Here is a 20602-nt window from a genome sequence, read left to right as displayed (position 1 = left end):
AGAAAACTCGTGAATGATGGCAATTATTCTCTGCTCTTAAATTAAGCATGCATAGACCGATGTACAGGGCTGGTGGCTTAGAGAGAGTATTCCTGAAAAGCCTGTGGTGCAGCCTTCTGTGCTCACCATCTTTGCTGTGGGAAGCTGAAGAGCAGGGACCAGGCCTGGGTGTGAGATGTGAAACTACGGATAGAGCCTGCTAAACAAGAGAAGCTTTGGTTAAATATTTTTGCAGAGAGAGAAAGTGTATGATGTTTCCATTGGTGGATGGCTGGATGGAGTTCTGCATTCACATCACCTGTCTCTTCTTTCCTGACTGAAGAAAAAAATTCATCTCTGCAGAGGGAGCCTGTGCCTCCATGGAAGGGTGGAGAGCAGAGAGGATATTTCTGTCTAATAGTACCACTTATTTGCGGGGGAATATTTTTGCTTTCATTGTTCTTTCATCATTGGGTCAGGCATTACAGCACCCAGCTCTAGAACAAAAGTCTCTTATCCCCAAAATAGATGGGAATTGTTTTGATTGCTTTGCATGCATCAAGTCACCTCTTTCTTTATGGACTACTGGAATTGCAACTATTTCCCTAGTCTGACGTGGGAGGAGTAAAAGGCTGGCAGGACTTGCAATAAGGGAAGGATAGCTGTCAGACGTAGCATTTCCCAGCAGAACCCTTTGCTTCCTTCAGGCTTATTTATGCAACAGGTTTTCTAATCTAGGACCCCGTGCCCCACCTGCCTTCTTTCAACTGTAAACAGCAACTTGCTGTTGGTAGGATGTCTTTTCCCCTCCCCTCTCATTACTTATAGATTTCAGCAAGTTCGTCCCACCCTCTCAGATCTCGGTATGGCTCTTTCCAGTAATGAGTTCAAGTTGAATAATACAGGCTTGTGTCCCCAGTAGGCCACCCACATGTTGACTGTCACACGGCATCAGATGCAGTTAGGCTTCTGCCCACATCAGGTGGCCCGTGGTGAAATTGGTCCCTGACTCTCAGCAGCAAGTTTACGTTCAGCCGGCAGACGGAAGCCTACTGCGCAGTCCTTGGAAATCCCAGCAGCACTCCTCTACCCTTTTAATTTATAAAACGACTGACCTCAAATGGAGCCTGTGATGGCCAAAAAAGGACATGTGAGACTCTTGCCAGCTCCTGAGTGTTGGTTTGTGTGGGGAGTGCCAGCCTTGCCCAGGGACAGAGCGTGTGCTGCTCTGTGTGCTTTCCCTCCTGAGCTTGCAAGCGTCTTCCTTTGCTCCAGAAGCCCGACTGGCTCTGCTCTTTTGTGCCAGAAAAGCCAGACTCCCACGTGGAAAGACTGTGGGAGATGGTGATATGGGGTAGGGGAAGGTGGTAGCTTGTTGTGTGGTTTTATGCTTGACTGCGCTGATGTCCACTCGCTCGGTGTGGTGTTGGCTTTAATGTGACAGAAGGTAGTACTTTTCTCCAGCATTTGCTGTGTGGGGCAGCATGTGGATTGTCTCATCCTGTCTGCGGCTTCTAGGCACCAAAGCCTGCATCCACAAGGCATCTACATCTCTAGAACTTGCTGAACATGTGGAAAATGAAGAATCAGTGCCCTGAAGGAGGAACTCAGATCTGACTCACAGCTCATCCCATGCTATGACCTGTGAAAAGGAGAGGCAGGGCATATGGCAGGAGAACAGTTGTAAACCAAGGGCTTTCAGGGGCTGCCGTGGAGGCTGGAGAGAAAATCCCCAGTCTGATGCTAACCAGCATGGGGGGACAAGTTTCCAAGCGTTACAGGAGCACAGAGTGAGCTAGCCAAGGTCAGCTGGGCTGGAGGAGCCCTGCAGACAGCACAGGGAGTTATTCCCTTTCCTCCCACTCACTCCCCAGCTGCCTTGCTGGGTTTGGACAAAAAGGGTGATTGTTTTTTGTGCTTGAAGCCTTGTTCCTGCTCAGATGTTTTTGCCTTATTACTGAGGGAGGGTGAAAAGCTTCAGATGAAAAGTGAGCCCTCAGCAAAGCCTACCTTAGTGGCAGTCTAGTTCTAAACCCAGAAACTGAAGGTCAGTTCCTTTCTGGCAGCCTGGACCAAAGAAATGACCTCTACAGCGGGACTCTGGAAATCCCTGGGCCAGACTGGTCCAGTTGTGCTCTTCTGCTGTAGGTGCTGAACCTGTTCCATCCCAGCATGCCAGTTTTCAGAGTACACTTATTCTGAAACTAAGCTTCCCTAGTCTCAAAGGCTGCTGGCATGAGGGTAAAAATAAGAAGACTGGTAGCTCTGCTCTCCTGCCCCTCATCAGAGAAGGAGGCCTGCTGAGCTGTCACCTGGGTATTGAGGCTGATGGAAAATCAGCCTCATTCTCTTCTGAATTCCAGGCTGTGAGCAGAGAGCATAGCTTGGCCAGCACTCACGCAGCTGTGCTTGAAGTGGGGTCAGGCAGCCTCTTCTGATAGGAACTTACAAGCCCCGTACTGCTTCCCTTTCCTGTTGTGACTGGATGCAGGTCTGATGGGTGCTCGGAGGCCAATTCATCAATGTCTTTGTCTGCTTCCCCCTCCAAAGCTAAGAACTCAGCAGAGCCTGGCAAGATTTAGACAAGCCTCTAAAAATAGAGCACACCTGAAATGCAGCCGCTTTGCTGATAGGAACAGAAACTATCCTATGCTGCTTTTTTTGCTCTATTCCCAACCTTGAATGGGTTGTAGCACCAGGGCGTGAGCTTGTGAGGGGTGGGCTACTGCCCTGGTAGCCTCTCCTTATGCAACCACTACTTGCCACTGCTTGAAACGTGAGCCAGAGATGGATGGAACAGTGCCGTTGTCCAAGTAAGCTGCTATAAGTCATGATAGAGTTAATTCAGACCTTCAGAAAACACACAGCAGTCTCTCAGACCCTGCAGAGCTGCAATGGGTATTAGGCTGTAAAACTGTCTTAACAATTACTGGTGCAATTCAAAGAAATTGGGTACGGGAGCTGAAATAAACAAAATAGATGACAATCCAGCCTCCTGGAGGAGAGAAGCTGATATCCTTTGCCTCTGTTGTTTTTTTGCTGGCTCCTCCCTTAGACACCCTGCAGACAAGCAAGCCCAGAAAGATTGTCTGAATGCATGAGCCTCCTTTGCATTCATGCAGAATGTTTTCTCCACCATGTCTTGCTCTCGTGTGTGTGCCTGCAGGCTGCTCCAAATTGTCTTCTTTCTTGCAGGCTGACGTGTTAAGAGATTACAATTATTGAGAGAGGCTGAGAGTTCTCAAGACTGAGAACTTGCTGTTCAATAGGAAATTGCAGCTTATTGCGTAGCTGGAAATTCCTCAGGAAACCCAGTTCTAAGGAGGTTTTCTTAAAATTGGCTTTTCCCAATTGTCTGGGCTTTCCTAACAGGATAGAGATAGGGGATAAAAGTCAAGCAATAAGGAAAATCATCCACTCCAAAGAACAGCCTTTGGTTAAAAATTGACTGCTGCATCCAGACCTCATTTCTACTGCTTAGAAGTAGGTCCAATTTTCAAAGCTACTCTGGTTCCTGGCAAGCAAAGTGAGACTACAGTCTGGGTCCAGCTGGGAAAAATGCACTAAAATCCTGTCTTGTGAAGAAAATGAAGCAGAAATCTGAAGTCTTAGAGAATCTCTGCTAGAACTCCCAGGTTCTGATTCCACATGCAAAGCGGAGTCTGAGCCAGTATGCTGGTAAGTCCTCTACAACCAGCCACAAATCCTGTTTGCACTTTTGTCAGTCCTGTCCAGTGTGTCCCATTGGCAAGGATGCTGTTTTGGATTTGACCAAAGGGCTGCAGTGCAGCCTGGCTTTGGGAAGGGAACAGATTTGACATTAACATGAAGGGTGCTATATTCTCTAGGGACCACTTGCTGGAAATGTCAGACCTGGAATGAAAGGCATTTGCAGGGAAAACCCTTCAGTATTTTCCTCCCTACTGAAGCCAGGTGTTAAGAGTGCTTTGGAGCTGGGCTTGTAGTGGGATTGGTGTCCACTGCAGAGTAATATTCTGGTTAAACTATAGCATGGCTGTTGCTCTCCATCCTGATAGTAGGATGACATTGCACTTTCCTGCCAGACTCTGCAGCTCGGGAGGAAACACAATAACCTCTCCCCCAGGAGTTTGCCCCCTTTTTGTTTGTAAATGCCCATGGTTTCTCAGGGATAAACGGGAGAGGTTTCCCCCCTCTTCAGAGCCATTAAGATCATGTGCCCAGCTAAGTCCAAGGAAGTATTATGAACTGCATGGAGAAGCTGGTTCAGCAAGGATATAGGAATCTCTGTGGTCTGAATCAGCCACTCTTCTGTAAATCCTCTGTGACTGGGCAGCTCTGAAGCTTAGAACACAAGTTTTCCAGTCCTTGGAAAGAGATTTGGCCCCTAGTCTCTGCTAGGGACTATGATGGTTGCAGTTCTTGGCACTTAGCTCTTTACCTGTAACTTCTACCCACTTAATTATGGCAACGTTGCAAAGCAGGGATTGAGAACCCAGTTCTTGTAAAGACTCAGGCTCCAGAAGTCAACTGTTTTTGCACATCTGTGTCCTCCTCCCCTAGTATTAATGCTGGGCTTGTGATCACTGCACAGACAGTGTGTATTTTGGGGGACTCTGCGGCTTTTGTACACACAAGGATGGCTGAGCCTGTGTCCTGCCTATTTATTTGAGGGGTTAGCGTTCCCTAGCCTGCTCTTCTTCCTAGTCCTGGGCTGAGCTGAAAGCACAGGACTGAAGCAGTGAAGCAAAGAGCTCTGTCTGTCAGCTCTCCCTTGGCAGGGAGGTTGATGCATGTGGACAGCCACTAGCACAGTGGGGTGGAGGATGTGTTGTGACAACCCAACGGTTATTAATTCAGCCTGCTGCACACAAAAGAGGAGCCTCCGCAGTAACTGGGAGAGACAAGGCCAGAGCTGTTACCTATTTCTGACCTACCTGACAAAAGGAGAAATCCAGAAGCCTCTGAATGAGCAGTGAGCCACTTACATTGTCTTTTGGTGTTTCTCCTGTTTTACCCCTTCACTACTACGTATCTGTGCGGGGTAGCCTACCCTAGCTGTGAGTAGTTACGCTAAGCCAAAGGAACTACAACAGTTCCAGGTAGGAGCAAGGAGAAAATGAAATCTCTGGGCCCCAGGTACCCTGAATTCAGATGGGAAAGTGAGCCTGGACTGTGGCAGACTAGTCAGGCCCAAGTGCTTCAGCTCCGCGTTGCGTTGCTGGCATCCAGCCCTCCTGCTTTTCTCCCCTCTGTATCGGGTTGCTCTTTGACCTGCTCCTGGAACTCTGCAAATGATTTCATTTGTTCCTGCAAATTTAAAACACTTTAGAACCCAGAAGCAAGGTGAAAGCAAGAAGCTGGTTGAACTCCATGCAATTTGGTGAGCTTGTAAACAAAACTGGCCCAGCTGCAGTTCAGAAAGTCAGCCTGCTGCACGGCTATGTCATAAACATGCCTGACTCAAAGTGCTGCTGCATACAGAGGTCTGTTTTTCCTAATATCATTGCTTTCAGCCCATGATGAAACCGTATGTATTGGTTCTTAACAAAAGTCAAGTCTGTTTTTTATGGCTGGCTCAAAAATAACAGTGCAAAGCCCCATACCAGTCCATAACTGCAGTTTTTACTTAAATGACTGTAAATGCCTTTACAAATGTGAAAGAAGCAGCAGCTGCTCTTAGCTCTGGGCCAGTTGTCCTGAAGACAATAGGAGCATTATATCATTAAAACATAGTTCCTGTATGCCCGACAGTAGAATTATGTGATCTTTTGCCCTGATGTATGGATTACATCAGATGCAGCTAAATTTTGGAATGGTCTACTCACTTAGGGCACACTTTCTCAGACCTGGGACAATTTTACGGACTGGTGATGGGAGCTGGCTTGCAGATAAGCTGGCCTGATATCGGCAGCTTTGCTCCACAAGCTGCGCTGGGGCAATTTCAACAGGTGGTGGAGTTTGCAGGGTCACAACTCTGCATCAGCTCTGAAGCAATGCAGCAGCACCAAGTCCTACCGGCTGAAGCTGGCCCTGTCTCTCCCTTCCAGTTGACTCTACTTTGTTCCCTCTGGTTCTTGCTCATATCCACTAAATGTCAACAAACAAAAACAGTGATAAAGGAACAGTGCTTGCTACGCATGTAGCATTTATGACCTGCCTTCTGGGACTGCCTTGCCAATGCTGTCACAAGCCCATTTTCGAGGCAGCTAGAGCACTCAGCATTCTGGTCCTGGACAGGTGACTGGATGGACAGAGGAGGGTCAAGTCCACCACTTTCCCAGTCCCCCTGGACGCTGGACTTGCCTTGAAGAGAGTCTTCTTGCTGAACTACTTCTCTGTCACAGGATCCCAGGTCCTGCTCTTCTTGCCTGACACCTTGGAATCCAACCTCAGCTCCTGGATGCTGTGAAGAAAAGGGTGCACAAGGCATCACTTTCCATTGCTTCAACATCCTATGTAGGCTCTTTATTGCACTTTGCAGTCTCATGATTTGCCCTAGTCTATTGGGTCTGGCTGGAACAGAGTTAACTTTCTTCACAGCAGCCTGTATGGTGCTGTGTTTTGGATTTGTCACTTAAACAGCATTGATAATGCACCAATGTTTTGGCTATTGCTGAGCTGTGCTTGCACACTGTCGAGGCTTTCTTTTTTCCATTTATGCCCACTACCCCCTCCACTGAGTAGGCTGGGAGTGTGCAAGAAGTTGGGAGGGATGCAGGTGGGACAGGTGGCCTGAACTGACAACAGGGATATGATGCACTCAGCAATAAAAGCAATAAAAGCGGGGACTTCTGGGGTAATAGCATTTGTCTTCCCAAGTAACTTTTCCATGTGCTGAGGCCTTGCTCTTCAGGAAGTGGCTAAACATCTGTTTGCTGATGGGAAGTACTAAGTTCCTTATTTTGCTTTGCTTGTACATGTGGCTTTGCTTCACTCATTAAACTGTTCTTACTTTGACCCATGCGTTTCTTGCTGCTGGTGGATGCTTAGCTGCTGGCTGGGGTCAACCCCCACCCCCCACCTAGCTATAAAACTTGCTTGCAGTCAAGATGCTCATTTTGTCAAGATATTCTTCAGTAGCTTGCTCACATCTTCCAGCACTGACAGCCGCTACATCATCTCACTGAAAAGTGGAAAAAATGGCCCTTTATAAATGAAAAGTCATGTCACTTATAAATGTGCCTCCACTCCCAAAATGCTGTGGTATGACTCAAATGACTGTGTGCTTTTTCAGTCACTCTGTGATGCTCTTTCTAAATGCCATTGCAAAGACCTAGTGGGCAGCTATAGTTGTCTAGAATATTAGCAGAGCCAAACCTTAGATGAAAATGTGCACGAGAAAAGTAAAAATGGACCAGACAAATTGGATTCAGTCCCAAGAGACATGTCAAGTGCACAGCTGGTGCAACCTGGCACTAATAAGCTGCAGTGAGGAGACACTATATACCGTGGATCTGTCCGGATTCTAACTCTGGCTCTGGCATCCTGCTTGGCAAACTGCTCCCTCCCCACTCAGTTTATCTACCTGATGCTAATTCTCAGGATAAATTGGCAACAGCATTAATTACCATCTCCTTTTGCTCTGATATTATTTCTCTGCAATAACGTTACCCACAGATTCAATGCAGGTTTGAAACCACAAGAGATGGCAGGTAAGGAGGCATCGTGTGCTGAGGCTGGTTTGCTCTAGGAACTTCTTTGGGAAGCTGGAGTTCAAAAGAGCTGAAGGCTGTCTCGTGGCCTGTCCGAAGGACTAGGTTCTCTTCCTTTCTGGGCAGATGTCCAGCTTCCACTGCCCCTTGTCTAGTGCTGATACTGTCTGGAATTCCTCAAGGCAGACTTGTGTTGAGAGACCAGGAGATGCCTAGGATGTGGAATTGGAGAGGAACTGAGGCTGTTGGTCCATTCCATCTCAGCTCAGAAGGATCCTGGGGGCTGTAAAGTCACTTTGGTGTCTGAGAGGTGATGCTTTGTGACAAGCTGACTCCTTCAGAGCTCATCCAAGCACACATTTCATAAAATTTCATAAAACCTGAGGAGCAAATTATATGCTGCCTGGGAGCCAGAGGGAACTGAAGCCTCTAGCATGAGCAAGCAATTGCTTAGATAACCTCATCCCTCTCTGTGCATTAGACATCTGACACGCTTGTGTCTACCTGTGTGTTATTTCCATAAATTCTTTCATTTTGAAATAGGCTGCTGCAAATGTATGCGAGAGAAAACTAGGATGCTGTGTCCTGGCATAGCACCATGCTGGAAGGGAAATAGGAAGAGTGCCCATCCATGGCACTGCTTCTGGAGGAGTATTTTCTTATTGCTGGATGTTACCAGGCTATTTTTAAGAGGGTCCTGGTAACTCTGAAGCTAGTTCTTCAATATTAGGATGAGAGGCAGCCTTTCCCAGTATACTGATACTACTCTAATTTGGGCGGTTGCATTCTTCCAGAGTAGATCTGTCCTGCAAATGTTTTTATGTATCCTAAGCTTTAGTTTAATACTGCTGCAAGTAGTTGAAAAGCTACTGCACTTCACCCCAGAAGTGGCTGTATTTTTGTGCTGGGTGACTTTTTAGGATGCTTTGGGATGAAAGAGATCATCTATAAGCTAGCCTTTACTTCACTGCGGAGTCATTCCTAGTCACTGAGCAACTTTTGAGAAAAATAAAACTGGTGAATGCAGGGAGTAAACATGTCTATTTTTGTAGTTTGTCTTCCAAGTCAAACAAAAATAAGAGCTGACTTGAGGCTGGAGACTGCATGACACACTGTTAACTGAGAACTGGCAACACAGGGCCTGATCCTCTCTGCTGTAAGTCCGAATGGCATTTCTGGAGTCGGTGGAGTTCAAGTTCATGCCCTCCAGCCACACAGCCTGTAGCTTTTTTAAAAGTTAACTGTGACATAGCGGGGCAGTCAGGTGAGCCATGCGTGGTCAGTGTTCGGAGGAAAACCCGGAGTCAGCCGTGAATGTTGTCGGTGATTCAGCTGCTATCTGCATCTTCTGTGTCAGAATGGAGCTGAATATCTCAGCATGAGCTGGCAGCGGTCTTGCCTTCCAGCCCAAGACCCTGGTGCATGCAGTCAAGTTGGATTACTGGCACCTTGGGCAACTGCCCACCTGCACTGGGCTGCACGAGCCTTCCCTGGAGTTCAAGGGGGAGCTTTTACTCACCTCATTCTTCCAGTGCTGCAGAGCTGCTTTGTTTCCTTTCCAAATGGGGAATTTCCAAATTGCCATATATAGATAGCCCTTCCAAACAAAAACTTTTATGTAGAGCTGAAAAAAGGCTGTGTTCCCAAAAGCCTGTTTGTTCCAGCCGTGGTAATTTGTCTCAGAAAGGGTATCGCATCTTTTCAGAAATTGAGCGTTGTTTACATCCCCAGAATGTCACGGCAGCTGCAGCATGCCATCAAAGCCTTCCCACGTGCAAAACGCTGAAGCGTAGCGCAGTACTGATGGTTTGTGCTTTACAATATATGCATGTACATGTCTGAGTCTCAGTAATATCACAATCAAAATACGCTAGATTGGTTGTTGGTGGTTTTCATTTGGGTTTTTTTGTTTTTTCTTTTTACAATCATTAATTGCTCCTGAGCTGTTCCATAACATGGCATGGTAAGAAGATGATCATCCTGAGTGAATTGCGGTCAAGTCAATGACAGGTGCAGAACATAAGCTTAGCAGTGATAGGGAGCTGAGCCTAAGCTGAGATCTGCAGTCAGATTCTGATCACGTTTAAATGGGAGCAAGTCTGGAGGGATACTGCTGGCTTCAGAGTGCAGGATGCAACTAGGAGAAAGAATCAGCATGCACATGCACCAGTCTTACTGGAAACAGGATCTGTCAGTTACAGTAAAGTTTAAAAATAAAACAAAATTGTGTAAGATCTAATTATTTTCCAGGCTGTTTTTTCCTGCTTCCACATATCCCAGCAGGACTTGCAGGGAGATAAAGGCTGAAATCTCTCCAGGCTGCAGGGTGTGAGACCAAATGGCATTCACATTGATAAACTGACAAAAAAGGGAATTAATCTAAGATGAGCAATGCTTCCGTGGAAAGACTTCCATGGGAAGTGAGTAATAGAAGGAAATCATCTCCATACACGCACCAGCTCTAATCCAGGGGCTCTGAACACGCATCTATGAGCCCTGGGAACCAGACCCATAGCATTTCTAGCCCACTGTCTTTGCAATCGTTTTCCCTGAACAGGTCATTGGGCAATGGGGCAGAAGAAGGATAGGACAGGAGCAGGTGGGTATCTGGGTTAGTTGATGAGAAGTAGATGGTTTGCAATGGGGCAACACTTGCTTCCTCCAGCCCATCCCTTCCACATCCCAGCTCCAGAATACAACCAGTGTAAGAATAGAAAGTAGGACATGTTCAGTCGTATCCTTGTTCTCTGCTGGTGAATAAGTACTTCACTCAACAGTGGTTTTGAAAGCCTGTTGCCTTCTTGGCTGCCATCACGGTCAATACACCAGCAACTGAATTGAATGTGGATCTGTGCAACGAGAATCGAAGAATTTGCTCAGATTGGTGACTTAGACCATGGTGTGATTTGCTTTGCTGTGTAATTTTTCCCCTGGAAACTTGCTTGCCAAATGAGACTACAGACTGACAGCTTCACTGCTAGCGTACCTGCACTTCCTACCGACTTCACTATGAGTGCTGGTAAATAAGCACAACCCTGACAGGGGCAGGCCCAAACCCCACTGCTTCAGAGGAAAAAGTCTGCTCTTGATTTCAAAAGGCAGTGATCAAGCCCGCTTTGCCTATGGTCGGACATAACTCAGCATATCCAGACTGATTTCCGTGGGCTGTAACATTAAGAAACTCTTCTCTGTGTGTCAGGGACACCAGCTAGCAACAGTATTTGGTCACCGTAGCTATTGCACCAGGATCCAGATGCCATCTCTGAGGGGATCTCACAAATCACATGCTCTTGGAATGAGAGCAGGGGTATCTAATTCTTTTGAGTACCTGGGTAATGATTATTCCAGCCTGCATGAATCACTGGGTGAGGCTGTTACTCATACAGGATTATGCTACATGGGATTGAGGTATTCACACTACCTGATATTGCAAAGCTCCTTTGTGATGCAGCTGGGTACCAAACTGGGATGGGAAACACAAACAAGTGCCCAGGAAGTTTAACTAGCTGACTGAATCCATGGTTTCTCAATTAGATCTGATTTCTTGAGCCTGTTCTGACTTTCCATTTGGTTGATGGGCTTGGATACAACTCTTTTTCCACCCTGCACTGCTCCTTGGCTGCTAACTCCTGTTCGCTTTTTTTACAGTTCCCAGGAGAGAGAAAATCAAATTGGAGGAAATATTGCTCACCAGTTTCAGAAATCCCACAGGCTTCTAAACATTTGTCCTTTACTACTTTTTAGCTTGTCTTGTTGGTCACTCCCCATGTTAAGGGAGATGATGATCGGCCTCTTCATAATTGGGTGTAACTTTCCAGCTTTTCTCTACTAGTAATGTCTTGGATCTGTCCAGAAGTAGCACATGTTAAAACCTAAAGTGAAAAAAGGGAAAGGGGCTATAGTCACCTCTACCTGATGGGTAGGAGCCAAAAGCAGACACACGGGCAGCAGGAGAGCCCTGAGAAGGGAAACTATGTTTGGTCTGGTTTTTGTTCTGGCAAAAGTCTCCTGCACACAGGGGAAATAGAGAGGCTGCATACCAGTGAAGGCTGGATGTGGGTCTTTGGTATATGCTCTCCGCCAAACCCTTCGGCCCCTCCATCCAGTAAGATATTTGTCACAGGTTTATCTTTAGGCATGTGAGTCCCCTTTGACTGGGAAGTCACAGACTTGAAAATGTAAAACGTCACGCTGAAGGGAGATAACCAGTGGGCACGTCACAGGCTGATGCACCAGAGAATCTCGCTTCTTGCCCTTTTCTCCACGGCTGACGCTCCCCACTTCGGCAGTCGTCGCTTCCTGCAGGCTCTGCGTTTCGTGGTGGCTTCTGCACCGGCTCTTCTCCAGGGTAAAGGAGTAAGGCATGGCATTTGTTTGTACCTCTCGTGTTTGGCCCCGGGCCGTGGGGCAGCACAGGGGACGGGACCCACGCTGGGTAGCGCTAGGACCTGGGGGAATGCTCAGCCTGCCTCCTCCCAGAAGATTAGCCAATATTCCCAGGGCAGGGCACGCTCCCCAGCCTTTCTACTTTTTCTTTCCTCTATATACGTGTTTTTCCTTCTTCTAGTTCATTCCAGAGCAGAGCAGCTTTGGATTTCTCTGAGCTTTTTTTTTTTTCTTTTTTTTTTCCCCCCTCCTAGCTGGACTGCTGCCAGAGTCTTGCAGGGCCAAAGTTTTATCTATAGGGATATATTTTTCAAACGAGCCCAGCTGCATGCAGACTGCCTGCAATTGAATCCACACTCCTGGGGCAAGTTTAACTCGGGAGAGGAACAGCAGCAGGGGTGCTGTTTGTGCCTCTCCTCCAGCTATTCCTGTCAAGATGGATTTATGACTTTAAAAGGAAGAAGGGGGGGGGGAGGAAAATTGCCTACAGGAGCCAGAGCTTACACCACAGCCCAGCAAAACACACATAAAGAAGCAGTCGGATCTCAAGGCATGAGCAGCATAGAAGTGATACCCTGGGATCTGGTGGATCCTTGCATGTAATATGACTGATCTTAAGCCTTTCATCTGCCTTCACAGAGCCGAGCTTTTGGATTTAAGGTAGTGTGCCCAGGACCAGACTTTGCTATGTTGGCCAAGGCAGTGCTTTCTCTTGGTCTCTGGCTGCAGTTTGCTGCGGGACAGAACACACCTGAGAGAGGTGAGTACCTGAAAAGGCAAGGCGTTCCGTTACTACTTTCCCCCATTTAATACCTCCTCGTCCTTAGAGCTTCTCATAAAACCTTTTCAGAATAAAAGCTGAAGTTATATTGCTGCTGTAGCTGCATAGTTATGCTTGTATGTTACTTTGCTGGCATAAGGACAAAACAAAACAAAAAAACCTTTCTAAAATTGCCGTATCAGAAAGAAATTTTATCTTGTTTCCAGTATTGGAAAGGAAACCGTTTCAGAAACTTGCAGAGTTTAGTGCAATCATATGGAAAAAGTCCTGACTCCTCACTGTTACCTATGTACTGAGGCACATCAATTAAGAGAAGTAAAACCAGTGTTTGATACTATACCTGTCTTGCTGGTCTCTTGCTAATCTCTGTAATTCAATCATTTTATTTCCTCTTTAAAATGCTTTCTCTTGGATACTGTTCAGGGAAAATGATTATGGGTCTGTCTCGCAGAACTGACAGCAGGGAAAGGGACGCAGAGGACATGAATGTCTCATTTTTGGTTCCTGCACTGTAGTGCTGGGCAGAAGACTTAGCCCACATAGTGATGACTATGCTGATGCAACTGCTTTTGTTCTGCCTTGGGCTCACAAGTAGAAAAAGGTTCTGTTCTTTGACTGCAGGGCTACTGCTGGCTGCATCTGGTTTTCACTGCACCTGGCAAACGTAATCCAGCGTGAAAGGAGAAGTGAACCTCTTGTCTATCTGGACAGGAGGTCCTCAGACTCAGACAGCAGCCCAGACCGCTGGGGTCTGATTCTGCTTCTGGTACACAGAGCAGACTGGGTCTGTTGCTCAGATCCCCTTACAGGATACTGGATTGTGTCCCTCGGTGACACAGGCTGGTTCAGGAACGGTACTGCTGCCTCTGGCGTTGTCACAACGCTCCATGTCCACACAGGCAGCAGTTATTCCTATTGTCATGCATTTCTGCTGCCATGGGAGTCTATGTGGCAGTTCCCCAGCCCAGGCTAAAAACAATGTTCAGACCCTTCAGAGTATGTGAAAAAGCAAGGCATGGCTTTCCAGAAGGATTACACCTTGCTCCGGAGGCAAAGCTGTGCGCGTCATGTTATTGACGTGCTGACTTTGGCTTGCACGCTGCACCCTTAGAGGAAATGAACCTGCTGGTCGGCAAGGTGCCCGTTCCTCAGCAGCTTTGATGTGGGGGTCTCCTAGGCTTCTCCCGGGTGCTCCCTAAAGCAACCTTGAGCAAACAGCCAGTCTGGCAGGGCTCCTGGGCATGGGCTGGAGGTGCTATGGTGGTATGCCATGATCACACAATGAGAGGAACTGTTTGAGAAGTAGGGATTCATGTTCATAACTCTGTTTCCTAGACACTTGACTGTATGTGAGTGATTGTGGCTTTGTTCTCAGCTGCAGTGGACAAGGTGAGGAAGCTACTGGGTGGCCAGTGGTGCTTCTACACGCTCAGGAATGATTAGCTTTTTCAGGGCAATTGCTACGGACTTAGCTCACCGAGGCACAAAGTCAAGGCAGAGCATCGCATGACCGGTTCCACCGCTTTCTTCTTTGGGTCCAGATTCAGATCTCTGTTGCATCAGTGTAAAGTACGACCATTTGATAGTTTGGGCTTTGATAAATGAAACTTGGGTTGTCATTACCTGAGTACTCTGGACTAGCATCAGCAGCAAATGATGGGGATGTTGCTGTCCCTGTGGGTGCAGCAAGTGAAAAATAAAGATATGGCCCATCCGTACGGACTTTGTAGAGAGCCCTGCACTTCCTGATCTCTGAAGCACAGCTCAGTACCTGGCATAATTCCATGATTCCACGACTCTCGAGGCTCTAAATAAAACAGCAGAGATAATGAAACTCCTGAAAAGATCATGAGAGATGGCAACCCAGCTTCCTTGTGCCAGAGGAATTTGTCTGAAGGGCCATTTCTCAGCCTACAGCCTGTAATCTGTGGCATGGACGAGCTGGAACCTGCATAGGCAATTTGGGCTTTGTCACACAAGTATATTTTGCTTGGTGGGGCTCAGCTCTTTAAATAGGCAGGTGATCTAGGCGTCTCCCATGGCACAGGCCTCTCTCTGACACAGTTTTAAGTGTAAAACACCTCCTGGCTGGCATGGTGGGATACCTCTCTCTTTCTGGGAGAGGCAGTGCCTTTCTCCTCCTGCCTCTCACTGTGATCCCAGGGGGCCACAGGGAAGCACAGGCTGTGTTCTTCAGCCTCCAAACCTGGCTCCACTCATAGAACTTTTTTCCTTGCATGGCCAAACAATAAGAAGGGAAGACAAACATGGAATTTCAAACATAGTTAACCGGATCAGGACATGATCTTTTTTGGCTGTTAGATCCTTTATGCTCTACAAGTTCCAAGTCCCATATAAATCAGGCATGTGGTATGTGTTCAGGTCCCCCCTGAGAGTGCAGGGAACTCATGAAGCGGATGTCTCCTGTCAGCAGCTCAGTGAAAGACAGGGAAGTCTGACCAGCTGGTTTTCTCCAGGAAAAGCCAAGTGTTCATATAGGCAGCACTGTGACTCCGTGGTGACATTTTGCTCCATATCGATCCTTTCAAAACACTTCTTTGCATGACTGATCTGCGACTACTGACCACGTATCAGCTAGAAGGTGATAACGGGATACTGCCATGTGTTCTCTGTTGTTTCCTAGACTTAAGTAGAGCACAGAAGCAGCAATGATACGAGGTCTGCAGAGTTATTCCTCAGCTCTTCAGAAGCAAAGGCCTGACAGTTCAGGAGACAGGGAAGTGCTAATGGATGCCCCTTCTCTCAGAATCCCACTGAAAGTGAGAAATCTTCATCTGGCATCTTGCCAAACAGCCGATCTTCTTTTGCTATAAAGCAAGGAAACTGCTTGAAAACAGCAGCCGCTTGCGTAACGCAGGGATTTTCTGGTAACAAATCTCCACAGCCCCACCTCTGGCACGGATGGCATGTTTATACTGGATGAAGGACAAAGAACAGGAAGAAGGATGGGGGAATTGAAAACCTAAACCTGAAGGGAAGGACGATGGAGTGTCCAGTCACATTATAAGTGCTGCCACACTCCTGATGTAGTGAGATCCATTAAAAAAAAAAAATCTAGACAAAGGATCCTTTCTGCTGACAAAATCTAAACGGGAGGAATTTGTTTCCATCTTATGCAGGGCTGAGTGTTAGAGGTAACTCTTATGGTATTTGCCTGTATGAAGAATTAGCCTTCTGCTCCACCCACAGACAATCCATTTAGCTCCAAAAGATATACCTGCCCACCAGTGTAACTGTTGCTTTTGTTAACCAGTTGTTAACCAGTTGTTAACCAATTGCTGTTACCCAATGCTTTCTACCCTCCAGGCAGAACATTGTGGTGTCAAGCTGTAGCTCTTCCTGCAGAGCCTCCTAACTAACACAGCTATTTCCAGCAACATATGGTGGGTCAAACCAGTGTTTGAAAGATGTTAACATTGTGCCCAGCTGTCTTGGTGCCCCAGAACTGCGGGGTACAGTCAACACTGCAATTTGACAGGGGCAGGGCTCTTGACTCTCCTTTGATGTTCTTCTCTTTTGAGCTGGTGTTCCATGCTGGTTTTCACCCGTGTGTTCCCCCATGCAGGTAGTTCTGACGCTAGTGGGATTTTGCTTGCATCTGCTCCCTCATGATAAATTCTGAATTTTCTTCCCAGAGTGCTAGTGCATGTGACTTTGTTTCCCACTTGTGGGCAATGTCCTTTGGCCATTGATCCCTGCCCTGCCAGGGTCAGAAGCTTTCATAGCTGTTTGTTGCAACACTTGGGAAATGAGTGATGTTCCTCATACTGGTGAGGAGCAGAGGGGAGAAACAATTTTTTCCTCCTGGGAGGTGGCAGTCCTGTTGCCACGATCTCTCACTATGGCTTGCCAGCCAAGTAAGTGGCTTGTACTTCTTCCAGTGGAGAGGAAAGCACAAAGCTGTGGCTATTTGTGTTTGACTTGCTTCATGCAGCCAGAAGCTCTAAACAAAGCCCTTGTTGCTCTGCCCTGCTGGAATGCCGTTAGGAGGTAGGGAGCTCTAGGAACCAGTAGGGACCCAGGCAGGGACTTGTAGGTCACAGGTTCAGCTCTACTGTGTGATGTGGTGATGAAGTTGCATGTTGCTCTGGGCAAGCAGGAAAGCTTACTGGACTTCACTTTTATTTTCTGCTCAGCTCTGAATGCCAAGTTGCTGGGTGTGTGTGTCTGCACCACAGGGCTGAGTTGTGCTGGGTCACGCAGAACTGGCTGTAATCCATGTAGATTGCAGGTCCCACTCCTGCCTCCTCCTAGCATCTCTTGCTTAGTCACATCCAAGTAACTTTTCTGAAGGCTCCATTTCTGAAGGCTCCATCTGATTTCTCCTGTTGTTTCAGGAGATCTGGTATGCCCCTGCTACCTCAGCCAGCACCTACTACAGCAGAGTGGTTCCTGTGCTGCCTCAGTCTCTGGAGCAGCACAGTGCCTTGCAGTCAGCATGTTTATTCACATGTTTACAGACCATGCGTGCAAGCACTCTGGCTTTCTTCCAGTGCACACCTATACTGTAACACACGCAATAAGTGTGGTCCTGACTCACATATGTCACTTCTGTCCCCCATCCTGTGGGCATTCCCAGCACAGCTGGCCCTTTCTCCACTGTACCTCCCCCTGACGCTCCTGAGCACACAGACATGAACGCTTCTGCCAATGGACAGACCCAGTTGCACAGGCAGGGATCTGAATGGTATCCAGTGAGGGAAATAAATAGCAGGGTAAAGACTGTCCAAATGAAGACTGGGCAAAGATGATCAGCTCCCCTGTGGCTCAAGCCTGAACCACTTCTCCGCTTTCTGTTTTCCCCCTTGAGCCCCTTGTGTTGTACCCTGAATGGCTGTGCTTTTGCTGGTTCGTGATCTTTTCTGTGCTCAGGTTATTAGGTTTCACTGGCAGGATGTGTAATAGACACCTCGCACCTATTCTCTGTTCTCCTGCCCTAGTCCTTTCCCTCCTCTTGATTTTGCCATCTCCTATCTGCCTCTTGGAGTAGTGCCCCAGTGGGGGCTTAGCAACCCCCTTCTCATCTCTGCCAGGCTCATTGCTATCTCTGGGCCTGCCTTGACATGGCTTTCTGCAGGGGGAGAACTGTTTGCATGAGTCGTCTCCTTGGAGCAATTAATTTTACAGGAGCCTTTCCATTCAGCTGTCTACTGCCTTGTGGTTTTGGCTCCCACACGTGGCTCCAGCACTCAACCACTGTGTGCTGCACCAAGTCCATCTGTGCTCCAGAGCCCACATTGTTTGGCCACCCCACATTCCTGATCCCTTCACTGATAGAGAAGCCCAAACGTGCAGGCAGGAATCTCTGGTCTGAGGCTTTTTCTCCCCTCTTGCACCTCAAAAGCTGTCAAAAAGCAGGGGGGTGGTTAAAAGAAGTCCAAATTCATTATTGATATTCCAGCTATTGCAAATCTCCCAAGCTCTAAGAGTGGTAGAAGGAGTCCACTATGTGTTTGTGCTTCCCACACAGGAGTTTAATTGAAATCGTAAGAAAATGAGTCAAATGGAGTGGGACTCCAGGCCACACCCTCAGAAGCATGTTCTTCCTGACATATTACATTCTTCTGCACAAATGTGTCTGTGCAGCCCTTTCCCAGACATCTTGTCCCAGAGCCCCTTTGAGGTGCTGTTCCTAAGACTATCTGGGAAGGGAGGTCAATATGTATTCAGAAGAGCACAAAACCATAGTATTAGCCTAGCTTTTAAAAAGTGATCTAGGGAGGAGTCCCTCCACTCCAGACTTACCTGCCAGCAGTGGTATAAATCAGGGAGTTTTCTGCCAGTCTTGTGCAGACCGTAGCCTTTGAACAGAGAGGCAGCCAGTTCTGAGAATCAGCCTGCTCTCTTGGGAGAGCAGAGCGAGCAGTTTTCCTCATCAAGTTTCTTTATCATTTCATTCTTTTCCAAATACAGCTCATTTTTCTTCCAGGCACTGCCATTGTCATAAGATGGGATAAACCTGGAAATTGTTTTAGGCCCAAAAGTTGCTCCTGACCTCGGGCAGTTGCTCTCAGTCTTGCGATCAGCAGTTTGCTTCTTTCTCTGGGACTGTTGCTTGTCAGCCCAGGGCAGCAGCTCTGGATGGCAGAGGCTACTCCCTGGCACGAGGCATGACTGACCTGCTGGCTCAGGCTGGTGAGGAATGTTCCCAGCTTCTGGAACACATCCACCTCCAGCCTGGAGCAGAAAGTATTCAAGATCAGCCTGGTGTTGTGTAATAAGAGGTGTCAGTGCAAGCTGATGTAGCTCAGAGGCATTTTTTTCTGCAGCAGTGAGAGCAGGATCCAGGACTTGCGGTTTGTACTTTTAGCTCTACCCTGATTCCTGTGCCTGAGCTCCTGCCTTGTTCCACTGCCCTGGCCTTTCTGTTTATCTGTAATGGGTTAATAACATGTGCCTGGAAAGACTGTCATGAGGTTTCCTAAGTCTGTGCAGTGCTTGCAGATCCTGCCTGAGCGTAGTGTGCAAGTGCTAGGTGTGCTCAGGAGCCAGAGCTCCCACTGCTCCTGCAGTGTCAGGTCTGGGGCATCTGTTCTACCTCGCCTGTGTTGGCTCCCTGCTCTGTTCCAGCCCCCATCCTTGTGCAGGACCTAAGAATGAGGAGGTGAGATTAAAGTCCTGGGAAATTACTTCCCTTCACTGCTGCAGTGCTGTTTTCTGCTCCCACCAAGTTATGCATCTTGACTGAACTTGGACCAGAGGAGTATCAGGCATTCATCCTGCCCTCATTCCTTGAGGAGCTGTTTTTTCTCAGGAGTCAGACACTAGGCTGAATTCAGGCATATTTCATCCTAGTTTTTCAGTCTTTTGGCCTGCCTCTCCTCTCCCATGACTGGCCTTTTTCCTCTGAGAGACACGGGCTCTTGTTCTGGCCATCCAAGTAACTCCTTGAATAGTAGGGATCATGCGTGTGAATGGAAAGAAGGAAAAAAAGTAAGTATTGCTCTTCCTCACTGTCTTTATCTTTGCAAATGTGTAAAACATGACTTTAAAACAAACCTGGCAACAAAGCCTGGAGACCAGGCAGTCAGTGCAGGCAGGAGAAGCTCCTCTCCCCGCTCCTGGAGAGCTCACCACAGCAGCTAGATGAGATGCATCTTCAGCCTCACCTCTGTCGAACGGTGATTGATCTAGGTGAGGTGCAGAACATGTAAAAGAAGCGAGCTCCAAAAGGCCAGACTTGTCTGTAGCATTGGCCTTTGCCAAGAGCCAGAGGGCAAGCTGCACACAGCAGGGCTGAGATGTGCTGACTCTACTGTGAGTCTCTGTTGTCTGTCTCAGCTGACCGAAGTATGTGGAGTATGGCAGCTGCAATATTTATGTGCTTGGATATTGTGCCACTGTTTGCTGCGATGGACCAAGCATACCACCAGGGCTCAGGGCTGCTGCTGTATTGCTGAGATCCTCCAACTGTTTCTTTGCATGTCTCTTACTCTCTTGGCCAGTGTAAAACCCTGTGGGGTAAGTGGTGTGTTTGAAGTGTGCTGCTGAGAGGGTCCCGTGGCCAGGCAGATCAGTACTGGGCTGCTGTCCCACAGTGCCTCCAAGAGCTCTTTCCAGCTCAACTGCAGTGCTTTGGCTTCTTTCCTTGCAGTGACCTTCTTGGGCAGGGCGTAGATCAGGCTGAGCAGCTGTGACGTCCCAAAGTGAGACTGAACGCAAAAGAAAGCAGTGGGAGACAAATAGTCCAACACGGGTCACAATCCTGCTATTCAGTGGGGTGGTATCATGAATTTTTTTTCCTCTTGCTCTTTGTGATCCTGTAACCAATTCAGGTTCTTGGACCTCGGAGTACCTAGGA

The 20602-nt window shown here is 47.7% G+C and overlaps 1 protein-coding gene across 5 annotated transcripts in view; it reads left to right on the top strand.

Annotated features, from left to right (window-relative positions):
- VWA1 (von Willebrand factor A domain containing 1) overlaps positions 1-20602 on the top strand; it is a 34410-nt gene that overhangs the window by 1362 nt on the left and 12446 nt on the right. For 2 of the 5 annotated variants that reach the window (XM_030019013.2, XM_041124161.1), the window contains exons 2-3: positions 11737-11969; positions 12639-12759. In XM_030019013.2, coding sequence (XP_029874873.1) covers positions 11841-11969; positions 12639-12759 — 250 coding nt within the window. In that variant the 5' untranslated portion in view covers positions 11737-11840. Of the gene's footprint in view, positions 1-11736; positions 11970-12168; positions 12550-12638; positions 12760-20602 lie in introns of those variants that run through there. The other 3 variants (XM_030019015.2, XM_030019016.2, XM_030019014.2) reach the window with 3 other exon arrangements.

Source organism: Aquila chrysaetos, chromosome 6, assembly GCF_900496995.4.
Source record: "Aquila chrysaetos chrysaetos chromosome 6, bAquChr1.4, whole genome shotgun sequence".
In the NCBI taxonomy this organism is placed as follows: Eukaryota; Metazoa; Chordata; class Aves; order Accipitriformes; family Accipitridae; genus Aquila; species Aquila chrysaetos.
This window is presented reverse-complemented; position numbering and strand designations above follow the sequence as displayed.